Source organism: Sus scrofa, chromosome 14 (genome assembly GCF_054392235.1).
Source record: "Sus scrofa isolate SSC_HxYL_T2T_F1_AM1 chromosome 14, Sscrofa_HxYL_maternal_Yorkshire_Landrace_v2.0, whole genome shotgun sequence".
NCBI lineage: Eukaryota > Metazoa > Chordata > Mammalia > Artiodactyla > Suidae > Sus > Sus scrofa.
Genome location: NC_139396.1, coordinates 66,851,607 through 66,878,060, shown reverse-complemented (window position 1 = coordinate 66,878,060; position 26,454 = coordinate 66,851,607). Strand labels below are relative to the sequence as shown.

Sequence of the window (26,454 nt, the reverse complement as noted above, 5' to 3'; positions counted from 1 at the left end):
TTTTTTTTTTTGTCTTTTGTCTTTTTTTTTGTTGTTGTTGTTGTTGTTGTTGCTATTTCTTGGGCCGCTACCTCGGCATATGGAGGTTCCCAGGCTAGGGGTCTAATCGGAGCTGTAGCCACTGGCCTACGCCAGAGCCACAGCAACGCGGGATCCGAGCCGTGTCTGCAACCTACACCACAGCTCACGGCAATGCCGGATCGTTAACCCACTGAGCAAGGGCAGGGACCGAACCCGCAACCTCATGGTTCCTAGTCGGATTCGTTAACCACTGCGCCACGACGGGAACTCCTCATTTCACATCTTAATGACCTCTCTTTTTGTCATATGGTTGTAATTCACAAAATCTGTCATCATTTGCTGCGCTTTTTTTTACCCATTGTTTATTTTAGCCTCCTACAGTATTTTCAGTTTCTGCCATTGTTGCATAGCTATGCAGTCTGGGTCACTGTACATATAGGTCTGATCTATTGTGTAAGTTGGTTTTTTGTTTTGTTTTGTTTTGTTTTAGCTGTGCCCACGGCATGTGGAAGTTCCCAGGTCAGGAATTGAATCCAAGCCAGGGCAGTTACCTGAGTTGCTGCAGAGATAATGCCGGATCCTTACCTTAGCCCACTGCACCACAATGGAACTTCCAGTTGTTTTCGTTTTGTAATTCTTAAATGCAACAAAGAAACTCCCTAGTCTGGGTGCTTCTGTAAGCAAAAAAAGCTCCCATGATGTGCACGGCATTCTTGTGGTTTGGCCTTTTTGAGAAGTTTCAAGATTTTTTATTTTAAAGGTAGGGTTAATCTATGTTAATATACCCTTTTCCCCAAATAAATGTGTTACATTTATCCGTATTGAAACTTACCTGATTTTTTAATATTGTTGCCTATATTGCTAACTGAATTAAGTCTGTTTTACCTTATTTTTGTGGTTTTTCATGCTCACTAACCAGATACCAGTTAATCTCTTTCTCCTGTGGCTATATTTATATTACTGTATGTAATGTATTTCCCCTAAATCATTTATGAAAATATACAAATAAGTATTAATATAAAATGAGACTCTTTTTCATGACTCCTTGACTCTTGAAATTATCCTTTTACCATTTTCCATTTCTCCTTTTTAGATAGTCTTTCAGCAATTTCAGTTCATTGTATCTTATAAATGTTTATGCAAATTTGGGTGGTGCAGCATAGTACTACTGCCAACCGCAGATTTAATAATATAATTACAAAGTGGGATTGAGTTTACCTTTATTTGTTCCTCTAAAGACGCCAGGGCTGCCGCTTGCTGAGGGTTCTCTTGTGTATATTTTCTCTCCTCTTGTTAATTCAGTAGTCTAAAGACTATTACCTTTATGGGCTATCACCTGTTGTATGGTAGCTGTTTCTATCAGCTCCCGAGGCTCTAGGAAGCTGCTTTTATGAAGTGCTAGTGGAAAATGCTTGAATGGGGAGTTCCTGTTGTGGCTCAGGGGAACAAATCTGATTAATATCCAGGAGGATGCATGTTCAATTCCCAGCCTCACTCAGGGGGTTAAAGATCTGGCATTGCCTTGAGCTGTAGTGTAGGTCTTGAACAAGGTTCAGATCCTGTGTGGCTGTGGCTGTGGTGTAGGCCGGCAGCTGTAGCTCTGATTCGACTGCTAGCCTGGGAACAAGTTGGGGCTCACGTTTTATTTACTTGATTGTCCACCCTTGGTAACTCTTTTTCTCTGATTCTCTTAAGTGGCAGTTGCTTTTCACAGATGGTCTGTCTCTGAAATGTTATGTTTAAAAAATTGACTTTCCTCCCAAAAGATTGGACTCTCAATTCCAGCACTGCCATTTGGCTATCCTATTGCCTGAGCAAGGTTGCTTCCTCTCTATACTCTTCAGTCCTTACCTGTAAATGGGATGTGATAACATGTACCTCTTAATGTTGTTTTGGGAACCAAGCCTTGGCATGTAAAGGCAGACCCCTTTAGGACACCTTCCCCACTGCAGTACCATGCCCTGCTTCTCACTGTGGAGAGAAGGAGCAGCAATGGTAAGCTTGCTCTCACATTAAGTTGTGAATGTGGGATAAGCACTATACAGCACACATGGTCCTTTTGATGAGCACTTGGTGCCTGGAAAAACTGCATTTCTCCTGAGTGTTGCTGTGTTTTTATGTAAAAGTTCTGTGAATTTTTTAAGTGATTATTCTTTTGCTTTGTCCTTTGTGCAGCATTAGAGCTCAGTGTCCTGGCCACTTTTAGGAAATGTGTCTAGGATTAGTTTCTGAGTTTACTTTACTTTCTACTCACTCTCACTTTTATGTTTTCCATCTTATTTCTACAGAAGGCCTTTGAATACTTTTGGAATGAAGTAGGATATAAATAAATACACACGCAAATCCAGAAAAATGTGAAATGGCTTAGACAAAGAACTAAACATGTTAGTTTTTATTTCCTTTTTTTTTTTTTTTCAATTGTGGTAAAATTGACATAACAAAATTGACCAATTTTACTTGTGCATTTCACCAAGATACTCCCGGCTAAAAGTTATCTTCAGTTCCTGGATAACATTGCTTTCTTATATCTCCAATTTCTGTTCAGATGTCATTAATTCCAGAAAGCATTCAATGACCTACCAGAGTAGTTAGCACTTTTTCTCCTCTGAGGTTTTGGAGCAATTCCTACCAATGCTGAGAAATCTGGATTGAAAGTTATATCATTATTTTATATATTTCTAAGAAAAAAGAAAATGCTGATAATTAAGTAATGACCTAGTTATTTCTTATCACTTAAGTTTTAATTTTACATAAACTGAATGAGCTCTTTTAACTCCATTATACACAGAAATAACCAACCATTATGAGACACCATTGAATTTAAGGATATTAAATCTCAAATTCAGAGATGTTAATATGTGAGTAAACATGCATTTTAGAAGTGATGAAATAAATATATCTTTTAGCTGAGTGTGATTATTTGTTTATTTTTATTTTATTTTTTTAAGTGAGTTAAAAATTTTTTTTTTTTTGCCATGCCCACAGCATATGGAAGTTCCCAGGCCAGGGATAAATCCATGCTATAGCAGTGACCCAAGCTGCTGCAATGACAATGCTGGATCTGTAACCTGCTCTGCAGCAAGAAAATACCTGTTTTGCCTGTTTGTTTATTTTTAGCCTCTTCTACCTTCCTATAAGCTTTTCAAGTGTCAGAAAATGTGACTTTGTTTATCTTAAATTCTTAAAGCCTTCACATTTTGAAAACACATAACTGGTGTTGGATGATTATTGCAAAGGACCTTTACATTCTTATGACATTGTTTTGACATTGGGTATTTTATATATTATGCATAATTCCTATGAATAAAAAACAACTTTATATCTACAGTCTACCAAAACTCTGTTCCACCTCACCTGAGAAAGAGCACAAAATTAGTCTTTTTGCTAACAGCCTAAGTTTAGAATAGGAATTAGAATCATAGAATAATAGAGTTGGGAAGAATCTTGGAGATTATCTAATCCAGCCTATACGTATTTTTAATACATTGAATAAAAACTTACCCTACCACTTTTATTTATCAAATGAGTAGACAACTGCTAATCAACCAGACCTTCTGATTATAGAGTGTACGCCAATGAGACATAATTATAGCCCGAAGCAGAGAACTTTGACATTAAACTTTTTAAAATTTGCATAAATTAAAATGGACTTTTGGTGTATATATCTTTACACATGCCTAGATGCACACACATATACATTTATATATATTTACACATATGTATTTATTTAATGTTGACATATACATATGTATAACATGTATAGATTTACGTAACCATCATAATTGATACATTTGACAAAGTGAGGAAACTGATGTTATGTGGCTTTGAAATCTAGGTCTCTTTATCCTTAGCTCAATATTTTCTCCATTATTCCACATTAGCTTCTTTCCCTATAAATATTCTCTGGTCCATTCAAGCTGGCCTGTTCATCATTCCTTTTCATTCCGTGTACCTATCTTCTCCTGATACCTTTGGTTGGGACAAAGCTTCTGCCTAAAATACCCTCCACTTGCAGAAAAAAGTGCTAGACTTGTCAAAGTCCTACAATTTCCTCAAGAAATCAACTTCTCCTTTAATGAAACTTTTTTTTTTTTTTTTTGTCTTTTGTCTTTTTTGTTGTTGTTGTTGTTGTTATTGTTGCTATTTCTTGGGCCGCTCCCGCGGCATATGGAGGTTCCCAGGCTAGGGGTTGAATCGGAGCTGCAGCCACCGGCCTACGCCAGAGCCACAGCAACGCGGGATCCGAGCTGCGTCTGCAACCTACACCACAGCTCACGGCAACGCCGGATCGTTAACCCACTGAGCAAGAGCAGGGATCGAACCCGCAACCTCATGGTTCCTAGTCGGATTCGTTAACCACTGCGCCACGACGGGAACTCCTAATGAAACTTTTGATTACCCTTGGTAATTACTCCCTTTCCAACCTCTGAGGAGCTTGCATTATAATTTGTCTTTTAATATATATACTGCAAGTGGAAATTTGATCTTTTACCGTTTGCCCCTTCCATTTCATTTTTATTTAGTAAAAATTTGTACTAGTGAAGATTTTTTTTGGGAGGTGGAGAGTCTTCCAGGTATTTCCCTTGGTCCTGTAACTGTGGCAGTGTTCTCTCTTCTTTCTACCATTATGTAGTTTTAGAGGCTGTATCAGATGGCTCTTTTTTTGAACTTAGCCATGGTTGCTATGGCTAAAATAACCACCAACTGAAATGAGAATATTTGCTGGCCATCAGTTGTTTTGCACTGTCAGTGTCTGAACGCTCTTCCTGTGTTTTGGGAATTCTCTCTCTTATACTTCTGCCTCCTTGCTTTCCACTATTGAAGGTGAAAACATCAGATCCTAACTTTCCCATCCTTCTTTGCAACTAGGACCCCACCTTTGAATTGGGAGCTAAAGGCCCGAAGAAGAAAGGATATACAGAATTTGTTCTGGTGTGGCAGGGGACAATAGTGACATCCATTTCCCTAGGGTGGCATTTAGTAGTGGTGGTGGCAGCATGGCAAACTGTGGTGTCCTGTGTTTAGTTGCAATTGTTATATTGCCTTCAGCAGGAAGCTTTTGTGATGTGATTTTGACTGTGGGTATGGAGGCCTGGTTTTCCACCTTTCCCAATAGCCATACTTCCTTTCCACTTAAAATCAGCCAGAAATGATTCCTTGTGTGAAAAACTAAGAATTTTGCCTAGTATGGTATCAGAGAGGCTGGACTTAAAAGCCTTGCGATGGGTTCTCATCTTGGTTCTGTCCCAAGCCATCTGACCTTACGTGAATTGAATTTTCAGATTCTTCATTTCTAAAATAAGGATGTGAATTGAATTTTCAGATTCTTCATTTCTAAAATAAGGATGTTTTCAAGGTCTTTTCAGCTCTAAGATTCTAATTTGTTTTGTTTCTGCTAATTGGCCAGTGGGATGCTAATCTGTTCATCACTGGCTGCCAAATCCATCAGCAGGTACCACCAATATTCTGTTCATGATTATTTCAATATGGCATTGTTCTTTTCCTGTTCTAGCAATTCCTGGGTTCTTGTGCCTGTATTTAATCCTATTGTTAACAGATGTTTACTCGTACTATGTACTGCTTACATCTTGACAGGTGTAAAAATGTTCTTTGTTCTCTATTTAGGGATCTGATTGAAGGGAAAAAAATGCTTTAGGCATCAGTAGGTTTCAAGGTTTCCCTGGTGATATTAATTCAGATGAGAGCTCCTTAGTGGTGAGTTGAGGCTTAAAGTCATAAATTGTAAAAATTACGTTTTAATGCAATACTGTTAGCTGAGAGATTCACAGTTTAAAGAGACCACACTTTTTATAGTTGTTGTTTTTGTTTTTTTTTTAACGTATGCACAGTGGAATAACTAATGTGAAATAATTTTTCAGGAAAACTAACAACAAATGTGTTATAAGTGCTACTTTATTATAGGGTTATAGTCTTTAGCTCTGCAATTGTCTTAAAAAAAAAAAAAAAAAAAGGTGAAGAGGGAGAAGGAGCTTAGAGGTCATCCACTTTCAAACCTAGCCTCAAATGAAAAGAATCTCCTTGCAGCTTCCTGACCCTTAATCTATATCTTTTCCAAACACCACATGAAAATAAAATGAGATAAACATTAACTTGTCTTCCATCTTACCTTAGTAATCTCTGATGTTTCTTTATGGTTTCATTTGTCACCATGATAAAAATTGATAATACTTTTTTTATGTGGTCATACTGGTCTCAAAAACAGTAGTGGACACTGGGTTGCCAGTGAGTGTGACGGTTAATTTTTTGTAAGAGCTACTTTTATATCTTCTAGGGGAAAAGGTAGACAGAGTTAATTAATTAGTCATTCAAATTCAAGTTTAATAAACATTTTTTGAATCCCAGATGTTTTAGGGAGTTTCACCTATGTGGAAATGGCAAGTTTTTAAATTTAGTGCCCACATTGTGCCAATTGCTGTGGAGTTATAATGAAGTATTAAACAGTCCTATGATAGTCTTTAGATTTAGCTAGAAAATATTTAAAAAATCAATACACATGGAACAGGTCTAAGATGGTCAAGGGACAAAGTGCAATAAATACTAACTATAAAAAATGAAGCAGAAATTTAGATACAAAGATTAATTTATCTTTAGCTGAGGAAACCTGGGGATAGCACAGGCATACCTTGTTTATTGTGTTTCACCTCTTTAATGTGCTTTGCAGATATTATGCTTTGTTTGTTTGGTTTGGTTTGGTTTGGTTTGTTTGCAAATGGAAGCTATGTGGCAATCCTGCAGTGAACAAGTCTATTAAAGTCATTTTCCCAACAGTATTTGCTCACTTCATGTTTCTGTGTCACATTTTGGTAATTCTTGCAATATTTCAAACTTTTTTGTTATTATTATATTTCTTCATATTATCTGTGATCATTGATTTTTTTTTATGTTGTTATTGCAAAAAGATAATGACTCTGAAGGCTCTAATGATGGTTATCATTTTTTAGCAATGAAATATTCTTAAATTAATTAGGTGTTTTAGACATAATACTATTGAACTCTTAATAGACTATAGTACAGTTTAATCATAACTTTGATATGTGCAGAAACCAAAAAAATTCTGTAATTTGCTTTATTGTGAGATTCACTTTATTGCAGTGGTCTGGAACCAGATCCACAGCATCTCTGAGATCTGCCTGTACACAGTAGAGGTGAGACTTGAGTGATGTGCCTGTAGTATTCTGAGAGGGCAACAGGTCAGAGAAGGGAGAACCATTCTGGGAAAGTGGTGGGTTAGGATCAGAGAAAGACCAGAAGAGAGGACAAGTGTGGCATATGTGTGCAGGAGTGAAGAGAAGGAAATTTCTAGACTAGGGTTGGTGTTAATGAATCAAATGAATGCGTGAACAGTGAGGGTGGTGCTAGATCAAAAGGTGGGAGAGTTTATATCTGAAATAGGCCGTAAAAAGGTATGATAAACATTTGTTCCTAGAGCATATTAGAAAAGATTATTTTGTGTATCACCCTACATTCTCTTACTTTCTTTTGTTTTCCTTCAGACTCCCTCGAGCCCACTTATCAGCAGCTTCAGAAAATGAAACTGGACAAGAGTCCCTTTGTGGTCGTGTCTGTGGTTGGGCAGGAACTCCTGACAGCTGGCCACCACGGAGCCTCTGTGGTTGTCTTAGAAGCTGCTCTGAAGATTGGCACCTGCAGCCTCAAACTGAGAGGTTCCGTTTTCTCTGCACTGAGCAGTGCTTATTGGTCTCTTGGAAACACAGAGAAGAGCACTGGATACATGCAGCAGGACTTGGATGTAGCCAAGACCTTAGGTAGAGTTATGCTTTTCTCCTTTACTTCACTATAGAAAGAAAATGAAGAAAGCTGATTAACCTGACATTAATGGGAATGACATGTGCAATGAAAAGTGATTGTGTATCTAGGACATTTCTGTTTTAGAGTATTCAGACCTTTAGAGCTTTTCATTTAACAAGGTACCAAGGCTCCCAAAAAGCCAAAAGATATGGACTAACGTTCATTGCCACCTCAGAGATACAGGCTCACAGATTTAATATCCCAAATGATAGTATTTGTGGGTGAGTCTTTCACCTTAATTATAATTTTTGTCTATATTAGAATGCACCATCATTTTGTTGGAAAAGACAGTGCAGTGTAATGTTTAAGAGAGTGGACTATGAAGCCCGACTGCTGAATTTAGAATCCTGACTCTGCCACTTACCAGCTGTATGACCTTTGCCAAATTTCCTAACCTCTCCATGCTGCTGTTTCCTTGCTTATAAAAAAAATGTGGTTTATGATAATCATTATAGTGATTATTCAAGGGATTGCAGGATTGCAGTAGGAGAAAAGATATGGTGAGTCTGCCATCAGCATACTTATAAAGAAGCAACATATTATGGTAGGTTTGGAGCCAAGTGACTGAACCAACAAGCTGATGGTTGTTCAGAACCAAAGGAATGACCTCTCATTTCCAGGACACTTATGTCCCTGACTGCAATTGTATTATAACAACAATACAGTTGTCCAGAGATTTAACTTCTAGGACCATAACTTCCCATATAGTCTTTTAGAAGAAGAAAATACTTTTCTCAGAGAAGGCCAGCGAAGTCTAGTAAATCTGTGTCTCTTAAATTAAGATGGCCATTTTATACTACAAAAAATGCGGTAACTTAGAGAAATTTTATCTTTTTTTTAAACCCAATTCAGGTGACCAGACAGGAGAATGCCGAGCTCATGGGAATCTGGGCTCTGCATTCTTCTCCAAAGGAAATTACCGGGAGGCTCTCACTAACCACAGGCATCAGTTGGTGCTTGCCATGAAACTCAAGGATCGAGAGGTAGGAAGTTTACCTGCAGACCAAAACAGTTTTTTTGAAACATGGGGTCTTTTTTTGCTGCTCAAAATGTTTTAAGTATCCTAAAATATTACTTTCAGAAGTTGTAGTCATTGCTTCTAACTTTCATAAAAAATGAGGTGTTGGCCATGTAGACCTTGGGGATATAGTGGTAAATAAGACATGGTCCCTGACCTCAGGTTCTAACAGCTTGCTCAGATACATTGTTCTATTCTCTTCAAATGTGCTATGGAGTAGACATATGTAAAATTAACAAAAGCTGTATCATCATGATATAGTCATTAAATTAAAGAAGCACACATTATGCTTTATCTAAGATAGAGTATTATTGCTGTGAACACTTTACCTTGTTTTCTTGATGGATTTTTAACTCAGGTGGTAGAAGCATATTAAATTTCATCAAGAGATCTGAATTGTAAAGATAAAGAATATAATCCTAGTCTCTTCTAAATAAATGAAATGTAATGTTCTCAGAGACTTGTTATCCAGTTGATGCAACATGATGTTGCCTGCAGAGTGGAAAGAGGACAGGGTTTGGCATGAGATAGGCCCAGATTTGAATCCCTGTTCCAGTTCTTCCTGGCTCTGGGATCTTGGGGAAGTTATTACTTTACTTCTCTCTGCTTCTGATTTCTTATTCAGAAAATGATGATTCTGTTTATTCCATACACAGTTGTGATAGTATTATAAATAATATATGTAAAGTACCTTGCATGGTATCTGGAATTCCTTAAATGGTAGTAATAATCTAATGCTATAAATAAGAAAGAGAAGGTTAATAGCATAGGCAATAATAAATTTATGAATTAATCTGTGTTGGGAAATATCTTTAGTTACATTAACATTTCAGAATTTCACTATAGGACATTCTGGAGATTAATTATATTCTTTAAATGACCTGGCATCTTCATGTCTCTAGAACACAGTAAGGCACTAGGAAGGAATTGGGAAACAAAAAAGCTTTTACTTCAGTGGTATGCTGGAATATTCCCTTGGGAAGGCTGGAATTCTGCAGTCTCTAATCCATGAATCAGAAAAAAGCTTTTGAAGACTACCAAGGACCGTGGACTTTTGGTAGTTTATTCTCAAGAGAGTTTATAAACAGGTTTAGTTTACAGGTAATTCTTATAATAATTCTTCTATAATTATAGATGATCTGATTTCTTGAAGTTAACAGAATGAAAAGAGGGATCAGATTTCTAGAGGCAGATATACTGACAGCACTAAGAGCCAGGTTTAAGAACTAGAACAGCATAGCTATCTAGATAGGGCCATTTAAGTGAAGGAACAGATAATTATAAATATGTCAAGAGTTGAATTTATACCCTATTTTCCTAACCTTTGAAATGTGTATATTAGCCCAATTACTAGATAGGCTAGAAGGACTTTTAATTAGGGGCATGAGGTTGGGATATGTATTTAAAGAAGTAAAAATTTTCTGCCTTCCCTTTTCTGAATAGTGTAATTTTCCACAGCCTGTGCTATCTAGATTTTATGTCTTTGCCGTACAATAAATTATTGAGAAATCATTGAATTATAAGGATGGCAGGGACCTTGAGATAATACTGGTACCAGTTTCCTCCCCCAACCTCTCCATCTTAGAGTTGCCACCTACTACAGACCTCTTTCACCCCCTTCCACTGGCCTCTGCTTAACCAAAACTACAGTAGTTCACAAACTTGCCTACTGGGATATCCTCCTTAAGTGAGAACCCCTGAGACTGATTTTTAAACCTACTTTTCCCTTCTGAGGCAAGATAGAGGATGTCCAGCTGGCATAGTTAAGGATCTGTGGCCTCTCCTTTTCTAAGTTTAAGATACCATTCATATTCTCCTCAGAGTTTCTGATTATCAAAACCTCATTAATTTTTGCAACTTTCTTCTGGCTATTCCCCTTTCATTCTGGCCCACTCTCATTGCCAGTTATCTATAGCTTGACTGAAGGAGAATCCTTATTCTGGAATGTTCTGCTGTCTAGCCTATACTCCTGCTCTGTGTTGCTGAAGCATATTTGTCTGATTTCTAGACTGACCCATAAAATTTCTCTTTTCTCTCATTGTATGTCTCTTCTGTTGTGTTTGCTTCTGGAATTATAGGATACCATTAATTTTCTTATGTATTTTAATGTTACTTTCTTGTCATTATTCTTAATTGTTAAGGTTGTGTTTGAGTACTTCTTCTTACCTGCCTCCAGTTAACTGAAAAATCTTTATCCCCACATCCCTGAAACCAACCATGGATTGTTAATGTTGGAGTTAATATCAGTTCAGAATTTAAAGGAATATACAAAATGCCTAAAGGGAAATATTGCCGTAATATGTACTTTAATTAGGTTCAAAATTTGAGTTGGTTAGTCTTATGGGATTTAATTCAGTTAAGTGTGACATCTGCTCATGAAGCACCTAATGTGTACCTGGCTCTGTGCTGGGGGCCCAGGGTCTAGGCAGTGGTTGTGTGGTCACTCCATTTAAGGGGCTTATGTTCTCTTTAAACATAAATATTAAAACACTGCATGAGCAACAAATGCTCAGTGTTCTCTTAATCACTGCTAAGACTCTATAATTTCAGAGAAGACAGAGACTGATAGAAACTTGAGGAAGCTTTGTGAAACAAATAGAAATCAATCTGGCCCCTGGTAAGATATAGATATTGGCATATGTGGTTCTAAAACCTGGTCAGCATATCAGTTATGTTTTGCTGAGTGATAACATAATCCATTTCTTTAGCAAAGGCCAGATATTTTCACAATTCTACTATATATATCTTATATATAGTCACAGATTCTTGGGTTTTTTTAAAGTAATATTTATTAGTTTTATCTAATTACGTAAGAAATACATGAAAAATATCAACTATAAGCCTACTATCCTGTTAGCATTCTGGGTATAATTTGGTCATATATGCAATTATAATTGTTCATATGTATTCATATGAATGTTGAAATCCTATTAAAATACTGTTTTTTAACTTGGTTTTTCATTAATATTTTCCACTTATTTTAAAATGTTTCTTCATTTTATTAAATATTTATTGAATGTCTTTTGGTTTATCATAATTTATTCAGTTTATTTCTTTACCGTTATATATTTAATTTGTTTCAAAAGTTTTGGTATTAGGAAATCTGGAAAAATATCTAGGTAGATAAATATTTGAACATATCTCTAATCTTTTCCTTTGGTTGAACTATTAGAAGTGGGCTTGTCTGGAAAAAATATATTAAGACTTCTGATATTCATTGCTAAATTGCTCTCCGAAAGGCTGTGTCTCTGTTTTAAGTTCTCCAAACAGTGTATAAAAGTTTTCATTTCCTTGCCCTAGTTAACACTGGGTGTTACTATTGAAACTAACAGTCAATTTGATATTTTAAAAAATGGTATCTTATTGTTTTAACTTACATTTCTTTGATCACTATAGGGTTGACTATTTTTAAAATTTCTTTTGTAAAGAGATTCAATACTTAAACCTATTTTTTTCTATTGTGATATTTGTTATTTTATATTGATCTGACTCTGAGCATAGCTGTATCATTCTACTGAGCTGTTGGGCAATTTGTATTTTAATGTATAGTATTTTTTTTTTTTATTTTGGTAGTTGATAATTTTTTTTAATGTTACTGGAGTATAGTTGATTTACAATATTGTGTTAAGTGTATAGCAGAGTGATTTATTTCAACATATACATATAGCCATTCTTTTTCAGATTGTTTTCTCATATAGGTTATTTACAGAATATTGAGTAGAGTTCCCTGTGCTGTGCAATAGGTCCTGGTTGTTTATTTTATATATAATAGTATGTATATGTTAATCCCAAACTCCTAATTTACCCTCCCCATCATTGTTTCTCCTTCAATAACCATAAACCTAATTTCAAAATCTGTGAACTCCAGCAGCTGCAGCTCCTATTTGACCACTGGCCTGGGAACTTCCATATGCCGCAGGTGTGGCCCTAAAAACAAAAAAAAAACAAAATAAAAAAAAAACCCCAAAATCTGTGAACTTGTTTCTGTTTTGTAAGTTCATTTGTATCATTTTTAAAAATTAGATTCCACATATAAGTGATATCATATAATGGTCTTTGTCTAATATAGTATGATAATCTCTAGCTCCATCATATTGTTGCAAATGGCGTTATTTTGTTCTTTTTATGACTGAGTAGTATTCCACTGTATATATATACCACATCTTCTTTATCCATTCATCTGTCAATGGACATTTAGGTTGCTTCCAAGTCTTGACTATTGTAAATAGTGCTACAATGAACATTGGAGTGAATGTATCTTTTTTGAAATATGGTTTTCTCCAGATATATGCCCAAGAGTGGGATTGCTGGATCTTATGGTAGTTCTATTTTTAGTTTTCTAATGTATAGTTTTAATTATTGTTGCTCTATAATATATTTTACATCTGCTACAAGTCCCATACCATTATTATTTTTAATGTTTAGGATATTCTTGTCTCTCCCTTCTGCACCAAATGTATTTTAAAATCGTTTTGTCAAATTTTAGAGCCTCTTCCACTGTGTTTTTTACTGAAAGTATGTGAAATTTACATATTGATTAAGGATAAATTTATGTCTTTTCAATGGTTGATCCTCTATTCAAGAGCCTGATCTGTTCTTTCGTTTACTCTTTCATGCTCCTCACTGATCCATACTTATGGGGAAATTTTTTTCCTAGATATTTAATATATCTTGTTGGAAGTGGGATATTTTTGCCATTGTGTCTTTTCTAAAAGCTAGTTATCAATGGCATTTAGAAAAGGTGTTTATTTTGCGCATTTTGTAATTGGCCATGTGAAAATTCTCTCATTATAGCTCATGATTTCTTTATTGATTCTCTTGGATTTTCTCATAATGCAAACTTTCTGCAAATAATGATAATTTTGTATGTTTCTTTTCTTATCTTATACCCCTCCTTTTTTTTCCTCTTAATTATGGCACTAGTCAGAACTTTGAGAACACACCCAAAAACTGTTATATTCTTTGAGTATAGTATGTTCAGAGAATGTACTTTTTTAGGATTAGCCTTCTCTGACATTGTATCTGTGACCTCAGATTGTATCTTGGTTTTCCTTTTGCATTATTTTGATATTGAAATAAAATACGAGAAGCTGCCTTTTGAAGCAAAAATTAACCACTGTGAATACTATTCGAGTGAGAAAACCAAGCTGCATCTTTCTACCTCTTAATGTCTTTGCTACAGTACATTTTAAGATTTTCCCACATAGCAAGATAGCAGCCTGAAACCACTTTATCCACTTACTTAAAAAGCAATATGTATTTCTTTTATGTGATTACTCTTAGGTAATTAATGGGGGAGGTGATACCTTCTCCACAGGATTTTTCAATCTAACCAACCTTCTGTCTGCTTTAACAGTTTCAAAATTAATTTCAAACAGCCACGGAGACCTTCCTGTGAGCTAATATTAATTGTCAAAAGAGTGCATAAATTATATTGTACTAGAGATGTTCTTTATTCAGGGAATCTGTTATGCAAATATGCTGATGACTCTGAGGTTTTTTTATCAGTCTAATTTCTCTCCTGAGCTTCATATTTATTTATCCAAATGCTTCCTAGACATCCATTTTCAATTCATTATGCCTGACTTAGTCCTCGACCTGTGCCTGCTTCTTCATTCACCGTTTGTCCTAGTGCTCAAACCATCTCCTAGTGCCTCACTCTCATGTTTGATTTATTACTGGGTTCTCTTCTTTCCATAGGAGAAATGTCTTTTCTGGCTCATCCCTTCTGCCATATCATCTTTTGTCTTGACTGTTGTGGTAGCTTCCTCTCAGAACTTTCTATATGTATATTGGGCCATGCATGCCACATATGGAAGTTCCTGGGCCAGAATCAACATGTGCCACAGTAGTGATCAGAGTCACAGCAGTGACAATGCCAGATCCTTAACCCACTGAGCCACTGGGGAACTCTAGAACTTTCTGTATGTTTTAACAGACACTCTCCTCCAAGCAAAGAAGAGGGTGTGTCTGTTAACTAGATCTGTGAGCATAGCCTGAAGCTACTGCCATGAGAAGATAATTTCAGAGTATGAACTTAGATATTTGACAAACTTAGGCTTGAACTTTGTCTTGGCCATTTATTTCTGTATGACCTTGAAAATTACCTAACTCTTCTAAGTGTGATAGACATGTTAGTTGTTTCCAATTTTTGCCTGTTATGAAAAAGCCACTACAAACATATATATCTTTTGGTAAACATCAGCACTTATATCTGTAAAATGATTGGTCATACATGTGTTTAGATTTATTAGGTTTTTACCTGTTTTGCTATGTACTTGTACCAAGTTTTATTATCAGCAATATAAGGGATTGTTAAGCCTTAATATAACATAAACATTTAAAAGAAAAAGGTATGTAGAAACACTAATATCTGATTAAACTGTGTGTGTAACTAGATAGAAATTATTTTAAAGGTACCTACTTTGCTTATTATTATGAGAATTAAAGTGAGTTAGTTCACATAAAAAGCTTGCTTAGCACAGTGCCTGAAATATAATAAGGATTCAAAAAAGAATTGGTATTGGCATTAACATTGTCATCATCGTTTAAATGATTCATATGAATGTTGCATATGCCTGTATAACACTGGTGTTTATTTTAGGGTAAAATTGTTTTCCTCCAGATATTCAAGTAAACTGGACACTCTCAGAAAAAAATGCTGTTTATTTTGTTAAGAGTTTTGCATACCTCTTGTCACACTGGAGTATGCAAATATTCTAATTTGTGGAATCCACTTTAACTCTGCCCCAATTCTAGTTTCTTCTTTATCCAATCCATCACCTACAGAGCTCTCTGGGTTATCCTTCTAAACTTTGGTTCTGATCATGTAATTTTCCTGCTTAAAAGCCTTTAACAACTTTCTGTTGCCTTTAGGATAAAGTCCAAACCCCTTCATAACCTATTCTCATTACTTTTCTTCAACTACTCTATGTGTCAAATACCTCATAATCTATTCATGCAAGTCTACTTGTCATACTTTGTTAAACGTGCCTTATACTCTACCCTCTGTATCTTTACTTAATTGTGGTCCTTCTGCATAGAAGACTCCATCTTTAACTCTTGACGATGTTTTTCTTATTCAAGTTTTTTTGAATTTTCTCTGCTTCGCGAAAGCTTTCTTTCTCAATTTCTATCTTTTCTACCCAATATCATATAAATGTTGGTAAAAGCCACTTTACCAATCCTTTTTAAAACAATCAGTGTCTTTTGTGTCCTGTTTAAGAAAATTTTTTTTTTTTAATCTTTATTTTTTTGGTCTTTTTGTCTTTTTAGGGCCACACCCATGGCATATGGAGGTCCCCAAGGCTAGGGGTCCAATGGGAGCTGCAGCCACCAGCCTACACCAGAGCCACAGCAACGCAGGATCTAAGCTGCCTCTGTGACCTACATCACAGCTCATGGCAATGCTGGATCCTCAACCCACTGAGCAAGGCCAGGGATAGAACCCACGTTCTCATGGATGCCAGTTGGGCTCACTAACCGCTGATCCACAACAGGAACTCCAAGAAAATGTTTGTGTATCCTAAAGTCATGAAGATAGTCTCCTTTGAGGCTTTATTGTTTTACCTTTGTGTTTAGGTTTACTGCCACCTGGAATTTGCTTTTGTGTTTGGTTTGGGGCAGGTATCAAAGTTCAGTTTTCTTCCCCATGTGAATATTCATTTGACTTAACACCATATATTCACAAGATTTTACTGTGTACTACTTTTGTCATAAACAAAGTGATATGTGCTGTTGATCTCTTTGTCCATTTTTAGGACAATAGCATATTGCTTAATTAGTATAGCTTTTTAATGACTCTGGAAATCCTATCATGTAATTCTTATAGCTTTGTTTTTCTTAAAATTATTTTGGCTATTCCAGGTTCTTTACAGTTATAATGTATACAAATATATGAATATAAATATATAAAACATACATGTATTTTAGAATGAGCTCATAGTCCCCCCTCCTTTCACTCAAACATTCTGCTGGAATTTTGACTGGCATAGCATTGAACCTATAAATATATATGAATTTTATAGTCCACGAACATGGTATATTTCTCCATTTATTAGGTCTTATAAAATCTATTCCAACAATGTTTTATAGTATTGCATAACTATAGTATAGTATTGCATAACTTTCTTTAGTTTTATCCTTAGGTTTTGTGTGCGTCTGTGTGTGTGTGTGCACACATAGGGATGTGTTATTGTAAATGATGTTGTTAAATTTTATTTTTCCCTCATCCCCTTCCTCTACCTAGATATTCAGTAACCCTTGGAATAGGTATATTTGCTTATCCATCTGTATTCCCATACTGCTTTGTTTTTTACTGTTAAATCTTTAAAATTACATAAGTAATATATGAGTTATTGATGTAAAAAATTAAAACGTGGTGCTTTCCAGAAATGACCACTGTTACCAGTTTGAAGTGTATCCTTCTAGACTACGCTGTCCACTATGGTAGCCGTTGCTACATGTGGCTGTTAAACATTTAAGTGTGTGTAGTTTTAATTGAGATGTGCTCTAAATTTAAAATACACACTGGACTTTGAAGACTTAGAATGAAAGAAGAATATAAAGTATTTCTAAGTTTGCATTTTTCTGACAATATAGTGATACTATTTTGGATACACTGAATTAAATTAAAAATGTTATTAAAGTTATTTTCACTTTTATAGTTTTCTGTGGTTACTAGAAAGTTTAAATTATTATGTTTGTATTAGACAGCATGGTTGTAGCCCATTTTCTATTATGGTTTTGTTTTTTATAAATGGAAATAGGATATTATTTTCCAAATGTTTTTTCACTTAATAGTCTTAAACCTCTTTTCATGTTAGCATGTACAGATCAAACACATTCTTCTGAACTTCCATGTAGTGATATGTATTTTGGATGTACCATTCATCTGCTGATGGAATGTTCAGAGAGGATTTTCTTTCCTTTTACAAACACAGTTGCAGTAAAAAAAAGACCTTTTTCAAGTCTCTTTATATACATTTAGGACAAGAGTAGTATGTAATGAGTGGGATCTCTGGGTCAACAGATATTATACATATTTCAAATTAAAAAATTTTCCCAAATTGCTCACCACAAAGGCTATTCTAAACCTGTAAGCACTTCATATTAACCTTTAGATATTTTCTTCAAATTGCTTGGCAGGAGTTCCCGTCGTGGCGCAGTGGTTAATGAATCCTACTGGGAGCCATGAGGTTGCGGGTTCGGTCCCTGCCCTTGCTCAGTGGGTTAATGATCCGGTGTTGCCGTGAGCTGTGGTGTAGGTTGCAGACGCGGCTCGGATCCGGAGTTGCTGTGGCTCTGGCATAGGCTGGCAGCTACAGCTCCGATTAGACCCCTAGCCTGGGAACCTCCATATGCCGCGGAGCGGCCCAAGAAATGGCAGAAAAAAAAAAAAAAAACCGAATCAAATTGCTTGGCAAACCGTAGCCCATAGTGATATCTCAGTTATAGTGCTCATTGATTATTTGTTTATAATGGTTGTCTTCTCCCCATTTTTAACTGGCAGCTTCTGGAGAGAATGGAGAATAGCTTATTTATATTGATAATCTCACTCATTCATTTATTCAACACATGTTTACTGGGTTCTCACTGTGTGCCAGCCCCTTTCATGCCTTTAATGTAATGATAAATATGCCATTGTCCTTGCCCTCATGGAGCTCAAATCTTCTGGCAAATCCCCTGTAGTGTTCCAGTCCAGTGCTGATAAATGCTTACCACATGGAGGAAAACACTGAGGGTATGTAGTAGGTAAAGAGTGCTTTCCTCTCCTTGCTCTTATGAATGGTGGTCTTTGTTTCACTCAGGCCTGGAGAGGAAGCCTTATGAAGCTCAGTAGTAAATACCAACTAAGTTTGCTCATTTCTTCTTTTCTTTGCTGTAAATAACTAAAATCTAAACCATTGCAGTTGGAGTGGGTCAGCAATGAGATCCTGCGCCATAGCACAGGGAACTATATCTAGTCACTTGTGATGGAACATGGTGGAGGATAATGTGAAAAAAAGAATTCATATACATATGTATGACTGGGTCACTTTGCTGTGCAGCAAGAAATAGAACATTGTAAATCAGCTATAATGAAAAAAAAATCTAAAAAAATCCACATTTAGGAGTTCCCATTGTGGCGCAGTGGTTAATGAATCCGACTAGGAACCATGAGCTTGCGGGTTCGATCCCTGCCCTTGCTCAGTGGGTTAACGATCCGGTGTTGCCGTGAGCTGTGGTGTAGGTCACAGATGTGTCTCGAATCCTGCGTTGCTGTGGCTCTGGCGTAGGCCGGCGGCTACAGCTCCGATTAGATCCCTAGCAGGGGAATCTCCGTAGGCTGCGGGTGCGGCCCTAGAAAAGGCAAAAAGACCAAAAAAAAAAAAAAAAAGAAAAAAATCCACATTTAATAAGGATACTTTTTATATTTTTTATATACTTTTTATATTTATATTCATAATGCCTCCCATGTTAAAGATCTTTTAAAATGAAATTTCATTCTTTGCTATTTTGAAGATTAAAGATAAATCATAATCATTACCAATTTATGACACCTGTTGGTTCACAGGAACTGTTACTGTCTCCCCAAAAAGACTACTTGAATTCGTGAGAAAATTGAGCCTTCTGGATTTCCTTCAGGATGTGGCTACAGGAAATTAATTAGATGATTTTTTTATGACATCATCCTGACTACAGCACTTTGTCCAAAAACAATGCTGTTTTTCTTGGACCTTTTTGCAGACATTTTCTACACCATGTATACTAGTATATTAGTAGTATGAAACCCACACAAAGGTTTGTGGGGGTGGTGTATGAGAGAGAGACAGAGACAGAGAGAAAGAATACAGTGAGGTAATTATTTTACTTCCAGTAGTACACGAGAGTGGGTTAAAAAGTAAAAAGCATTCCATTTTAGCAGAGAGCCATATCCTCATAGGGAGTATTAAGTTCAGGAGGGAAATGCTTGGCAACCACTGCTGTGGTGTGTATCTTACAGGCTTTTCAGAAACCAGTAAGATTGTTAAGCTGTAACTCTTCAAATCACTGAAGACTGTAGGACTTGGAAAGTGGACACTTGGTTAAGAACGGAGATAGGACATCAATCCCTTGTTTGTACTCTTTGTACTTTATATATAAATCAGCTGAGTCAGACCTTTTAAGCTTGTAATGAATTATAGAAGGCTCTTTTTCTCCTACTGACAAAATAGTTATTACTTCAAAAGAAATAGCATACCCAGTGAATATGTGTGTATGTATATGTAATATATGGTATGTTTGCAAATCATTCTGCCCTCAGCTGTTCCATTTTTCCAACTATATTTTTTCAAGCTCTAAGTTACCATCACTCACTTGTTATATGTTTGGTTGTCCTCTTCCAGCCATAGCATTTTGTATCCTCTTCCTCTACAGAAACTACTCTAAGAAGTTGGAGATATAATTATGAATCCTGGTTTTGTCACTAGTGGCCATATGTTATGGGCAGACCTTTTCTGGAAACTCTCTTAGTTGCTGGTCACCATCTGTAAAGAGAAAGGCCAGATCAGATCATCTTTGAGTCATATTGCCCAATGCAGTAGCCATTAGCCACATGTGGTTATTATAAATTAATTAAAATTAAAGTAAAAAAAATAGTTCCCCAAACCACATTTTAAGTGCCCAGTAGTCTGTGTACCAAGTGGTTACCATATTGGACAACACAGAAAAATATCTATTATTTCAGAAAGTTCTATTGAGTAGTGTTATTAGAGTCTCTTGTGGCTCTAATTTTTAAATGAATCAGAATACAAAGAGTACATCAGTGTGAAGCATAGAACACCTTTTTTCCATAGTGCCTGCTAATTATAGTAGATTCATCTGTATTCTCTGTAGATACACATGGAAAGAAGGAAGGTTAAGTCTCTAACAATGGCAAAATATACCAGTTCAGCCATGCATAACAATTATAAAACAACAAACTATAAAAGTTATAAAACAAAGCAAACTGTAAAACAAATAACTCTCTAGAGGGTACTAGAAAGTGACCAAAAGCAGGCAGAAATTGGAAGAGAATTAATATTTGGAAGAAAGGAATAACACTAGATGAATTTCTTGTATTTAATGTCTTTTTCATTTTTGCTAGAGTGCCAGCACAGCCTCACAGTGCTACTAAAACTTGTATGGAAACCTATAGTCTTATTAGTTGTGGAATCAAAGGACAGAGTTTGGGCTTACAATAGCAACCAGAAAGGGAGGAGTAAATCTTGAAAAGGAGAAAGCTACATAAGAGAAGCCCAAAATCTGTGTATAAAGTCTCACCATATCCTGGGTAACCCCCGAAGTGAGTATATGAGGGCAGATTCCAACTAACTTGGCTAAGATTGAAAGAACTGAACAGAGATTTCAGCTGCTCCTCACTTTAGGGGAAACAGTTTGGTGTATGAATTCATCAGGGTTAACTATTGCAAAAACAAAAAGTCAATGCTTTATAGAATAATGTACAAAATCCTGAGCGTTGATAATGTATCATTCACAAAGTCTGGGATATATTCCAAAATTGTTAGCCATATAAAGAAATGGAAAAATGTGATTCCTAAAGAGAAAAAGCATTCATTAAGACCAACCCCAAGGTAACCCAGATGTTGTAATTAAGTGATAAGATTTTAAAAATAGTTATTATAACTATGTCCAAATATGGAAAGTAAAAATGCTTATAATGAATGGATAGAAAAATCTCAGTAGAGAAATAGAAATTATAAGAAGATAAAATGGCAATTTTAGCACTGAAAAATACAGCACCCATTGGATAAGTTTAATATAATAATAAGATGAAGGAGAAAAAAGCATGAACTTGAAGATAGGTCAGTGAAAATTAATCTAAAAATCAGAGAAAATAGGTTGAAAAGAATTAACAGAGCCTCAGTGCCTTGTGGGACAACATGTTTAATTATGTGTTACAGAAAGAGAAGATAAAGAAAATAATGGAAAATAAGAATATTTATAGAAATAATGGCTAAAATTTCCCTAAATTTAGTAAGTTAAATAAATAAATTTACAGATTCTGAAAAGCCAGCTCACGCCAAGCAGAATAACTACAGAGGAAACCATACCTATCCACTACATAGTCAAAGTGCTGTAAATCAGTTATAAGGGGAAAGTCTTGAAAGTAACCAGGATAAATACCATGTTAGAAAAAGAGGGAGCAACAGTATAAATGATGGCTGATTTCTTTTAAAGATTTTTATTTTTTTCTATTGTAGTTGATTTACAATGTTCTGTCAATTTCTGCTGTACAGCAAAGAGACCCAGTCCCATATATATATATATATATATATACACACACATTTTCACATTATCCTCCAGTGATGGCTGATTTCTTATGAGAAGTAATGAAATGGAGAATATAATGGAACACAATTTGCAAAATGCTGAAAGAAGAAAGCCCCCAAACCCAAAACACTGTCTACACAGAATTCCATAACCAGCAAAAAATAATTTTTAAGAATGAAAGTAAAGAATTTTCAGATAAGTGAAAACTAAGAAAATTATCAACAGACCCAGCACTGTAAGAAATGCTAAGGGAAGATTTTCAGGCTGATAGAAAATGATACCAAATGGAAACTCCAAATTGTAGAATTTTAAGAGTCCTAGTCATTTAAAATCATGATTATCAGTGGTAATTATTATATATGTGATTACTATTTACCATTTACAGGTACATTTCTTATTTTCTTATACATTACGTCATGTTATTGTCACAAGACTCCAGAGCATGTATTTGGATTTCAGGAATGGATCTTTATACAGTTTGTATAGTTTGGTAATTTCCCAGAGAGACAGGCTCCCTGGGTATACCAAAACTTTTGCTTGGTAATGTATATGTTCACCACATGAGGAACTGAACTCAACCAAGAACTGAGAGATATGAGTGTAAAGAGTCAAAATTAAAGGACTCAGAGACAGCCAGAATCTGACATATTGGAGACCGCAGCATGATCCAAGGACTGAGAGGAGTCTTAGAGTTATTGTTGATGAAGGTACTGATGACGATTTGTAATGCTAAGATGCTGCCATTCCAGTGTGGAGTGGCAAGCTGTGCTGACAGAACAGATTAACTTGCACTTCCTTGATTTTTAACTTTGGGTTTATCTATTCTAGGGACCATAGAAACTTCAGAAACTGAAGCAGATTAGTGGTATTATTCCTGTTTTATAGATGAGAAAATTAAGGCTTAAGGAGGATGAGTGATTTTTCTTTAGGCCACACTGTTAATAAGTGTTAGAATGACGGTTTTGGAAGAAAATATGAAATACATTCTGCTAGCTACTTGGAATATAATTTTTGGTAAAAATCTTTAATCCTTGCTGAAATGCAGTTTATCCTATGTGTCCAGTTTTTAAAAAGACAATTTCCCAAACAAAAACAACAAAAGCCATAATTTCCTATAGTCCATTTTAATTTTATAAGGACGTCACTGAGACTTGTTTAATTTTATGTCATTGTGGGTTAGAACAATTAAAATATGATGAGAATAGATTTTAAGAACAGTGCCCTTCCCATCCACTGCTACAGATGATCCAAATTAGGAATCCTTTCTTATTTTCAATTTTTGTTCACTATTGGGAAAAAAAAAAGTTGATTTTCAAAGCTGTAATCAGAATCTTTTATTCCCCTTGAATAAAGGCACTTTTCTCTGATTACCATAAAACATCTATGACTCTCAAAGTTCTCTTTTTCTACGGAGAAATCACATCCCAAAGAAATCACCAATGAATTGCTTATCACTTTGATTCCTTAATTCACATTCTTCTGCAGACTCACTAGCCAGGTGTTTGCTGGTTTCTAGAGGTGTGTTAGAGCTTGTCTTTGGGCCTTTCCTGGAAGGTAGAGGTTGAGAGTGCTAAAAACCTTCTAAAGTTTTTTGTACCATTTTAATCTTCAGTGACACTTCACTAATTAATCAGTTTATTAAACTGATTTTCCTTAGAATTTGTGGTAATTGGTTAAGCCTAAATCTTTACTTTTAACTATCTTTAGGAGGTTTTACTAGGCAAACCAAGAGGCTAAAATCATTGCAGGATGAATAAATTCTCAAGACAATCAGTAAGCATTCTCAAATTCTCCAGAAATATTAGGCATATAAGGAATTGACTATGCTGATAGGAATTTGCCAACAGAATGTCATTAAGATCAAATAGACGTTGGTTCTCATTTTTTTTTTCCATATCTTTTTAGGGCCACACCTGTGGCATATGGAGGTACCCAGGCTAGGGGTCGAATTGGAGCTGTAGCTGCTGGCCTACACCACAGCCACAGCAATGCAGGATCTGAGCCAAGTCTGTGACCTACACCACAGTTCATGGCAATGCCAGATCCTTAACACACTGAGCAACGCTGGGGATCGAAACTGCGTCTTCATGGATGCTAGTCAGATTCGTCTCTGCTGAGCCAAGACGGGAACTCCAAATTCTCACTTCTGACACTTACTTAGTTAAGTGACCTTGAGTAAGTTACTTAACTTTCTCTAAGCCTCAGTCTCCCAACTGATAAAAATAAGGATGGTATGCAATGCAATTTTTTGCATTGTTTAGCATAAAGCATGTGGTCAGTTGGTAAGCCACCACCATCCTCATCATCTTCATCCTCCTCCTCTACCCATGAAAGCTATTAAAGAAGTTCTAGTTACTGTATATATTGACACTATCATAACTCTACCCATTTTTCTCAGCAAATCTTATTACTAATTCAGAGCCATTTCTCTCCTGAATCCAAATCAGTGAGGTAATAATTTTTACTTTGATACTTTACTACTGGATCCTGGTGGCTCAGGCTAACCAAGATTTGAGTGTTGATACATTTGAAGTATCCCTATAATAAAAGCAGTGGTGACACTCTCTGTTTCATTGATCTCTAAGCCATCTGTAATACTGCCCTGTAAAACCTGTCACTTTTGTTATATCAGTTTCTTTGCTTGTTGTAGTCCAATGCTGCTTCAGCTGGGGTGGGGGTGAGGGGTCAGAATCACTTGGCCAGCCTTTCTAGACCAAACCTACTAGCTCCCATCTTGTACCCCATCTACTGATTTGATGTTTTTACCATCTCAGTAGCGTAGGCGAGTAGAGTGGTAGACAGCATAGTTTGAAAAAAAGTGATTTTAAGTTTCTTCTTCTCCCATAATAGGTTACAAACCTATTCTTTTCTGTAAACCAACTATAATGGAAAAAATAAAAATCATTAAAAACATAAAGTCATTTATAGAAAACAGAACAAACAATCAAATGAAAAAAAAACTTATTACTTTGTTTTACTGCAGGATAACTTTACTGTCTCCAGAAAAGCAGCTGGAGTAATTTCTTTCTTGAAGGAGAAGGGGCAAAAGGGGGCATTTTCATGTAAGAACAGTCGTAAGGTCAAGTATGATTGGTTCTATGAGTAACTCCCAAGGTTCAGCAGACTCTGATAAGAATTTCCTTTACTAAATTACTGGAATGGAAGAGTATTTAATACTTGTAAAATCTATACTAGGCTTCTGGTTCCTACTATTGTTCAGTTACAAAGTCACTTTTACTGCATATGAGATCCTGTAAGAAAATGATTAGGAGGAGTTCCCTCTTGGCTTGGTGGTTAAGGACCTAGTGTTGTCACTGCTGTGGCTCTGGTTACAGCTGTGGACCTGGTTCAATTCCTGGCCCAGGAACTTACACATGCTGCAGGCAAGGCCAAAACAACAACAACAACAACAACAACAAAACAACCAAAAAAGGACAACAAAACACAGAGAGAGAAAGAAAAAATGATTAGGAAAAAAGAAGAGCCAGATCAATAAGATTGTCATATCAATAGTCTATATTGGGAGTTCCTGTCTTGGAAACAAACCATGAAGTTGTGGGTTTGATCCCTGGCCTTGCTCAGTGGGTTAAGGATCCGGCGTTGCTGAGAGCTGTGGTGTAGGTTGCAGACGTGGCTCGGATCCCGCATTGCTGTGGCTCTGGTGTAGGCCGGCAGCTACAGCTCTGATTAGACCCCAGCCTGGGAACCTCCATATGCCGCAAGTGCGGCCCTAGAAATTAAAAAAAAAAAAAAAAAAAAAAAAAGTCTGTATCATAAACCATGTACTGATTTTATTGTTTAGGCAAACATGGTGGTGATGGGAATTTACTTTAAGGGCCCTCTCTTTGTTCCAAGTGAAATGTGCAGAGGTGAAAAAGGGCTTTGTTAAAGCTTTTACATCAGTTTGATGATTTTCTAAAAGTTTCTCTAGAAATATAGGATTTCTTATACAACTTATACAGTGCAGCATAGTTTATCCTATTTTTTAGCTTTCATTCTTCTACTGATTGATAAATGTTCAAATATCACAAATGGACAACTTACTGTGAAGTTCAAGATGCTGTATTTTTTTCTTGAACTATTTTATCAGATTTCCTGATGCTCCTTAGCATCTTTTCCTTCAATCCATTCCCTCTCTCTCACTCTCCCTCTCTCTTTCTCTCTTACTCTTAATAAATAATTGTTTCCCTCCTAGATTCTTTTTGTTTTGCCTATCTTCAAAATTTGTTCCTCATAGAAACAGATGTCTTTTGTGATTAAGTTCCCAGCCTGGACCTCAGTACCTTAGACTT

At 36.0% G+C, this 26,454-nt stretch overlaps 1 protein-coding gene across 9 annotated transcripts in view; it reads left to right on the top strand.

The window, feature by feature from the left end:
• The window catches only part of TTC28 (tetratricopeptide repeat domain 28), a 609,616-nt gene that overhangs the window by 316,162 nt on the left and 267,000 nt on the right, over positions 1-26,454 (top strand). For all 9 annotated transcript variants that reach the window (XM_084993547.1, XM_021074051.2, XM_084993545.1 and 6 more), the window contains 2 exons: positions 7,536-7,808; positions 8,704-8,834. In XM_084993547.1, the coding sequence (XP_084849673.1) occupies positions 7,536-7,808; positions 8,704-8,834 (404 nt within the window). The remainder of the gene's footprint in view (positions 1-7,535; positions 7,809-8,703; positions 8,835-26,454) is intronic.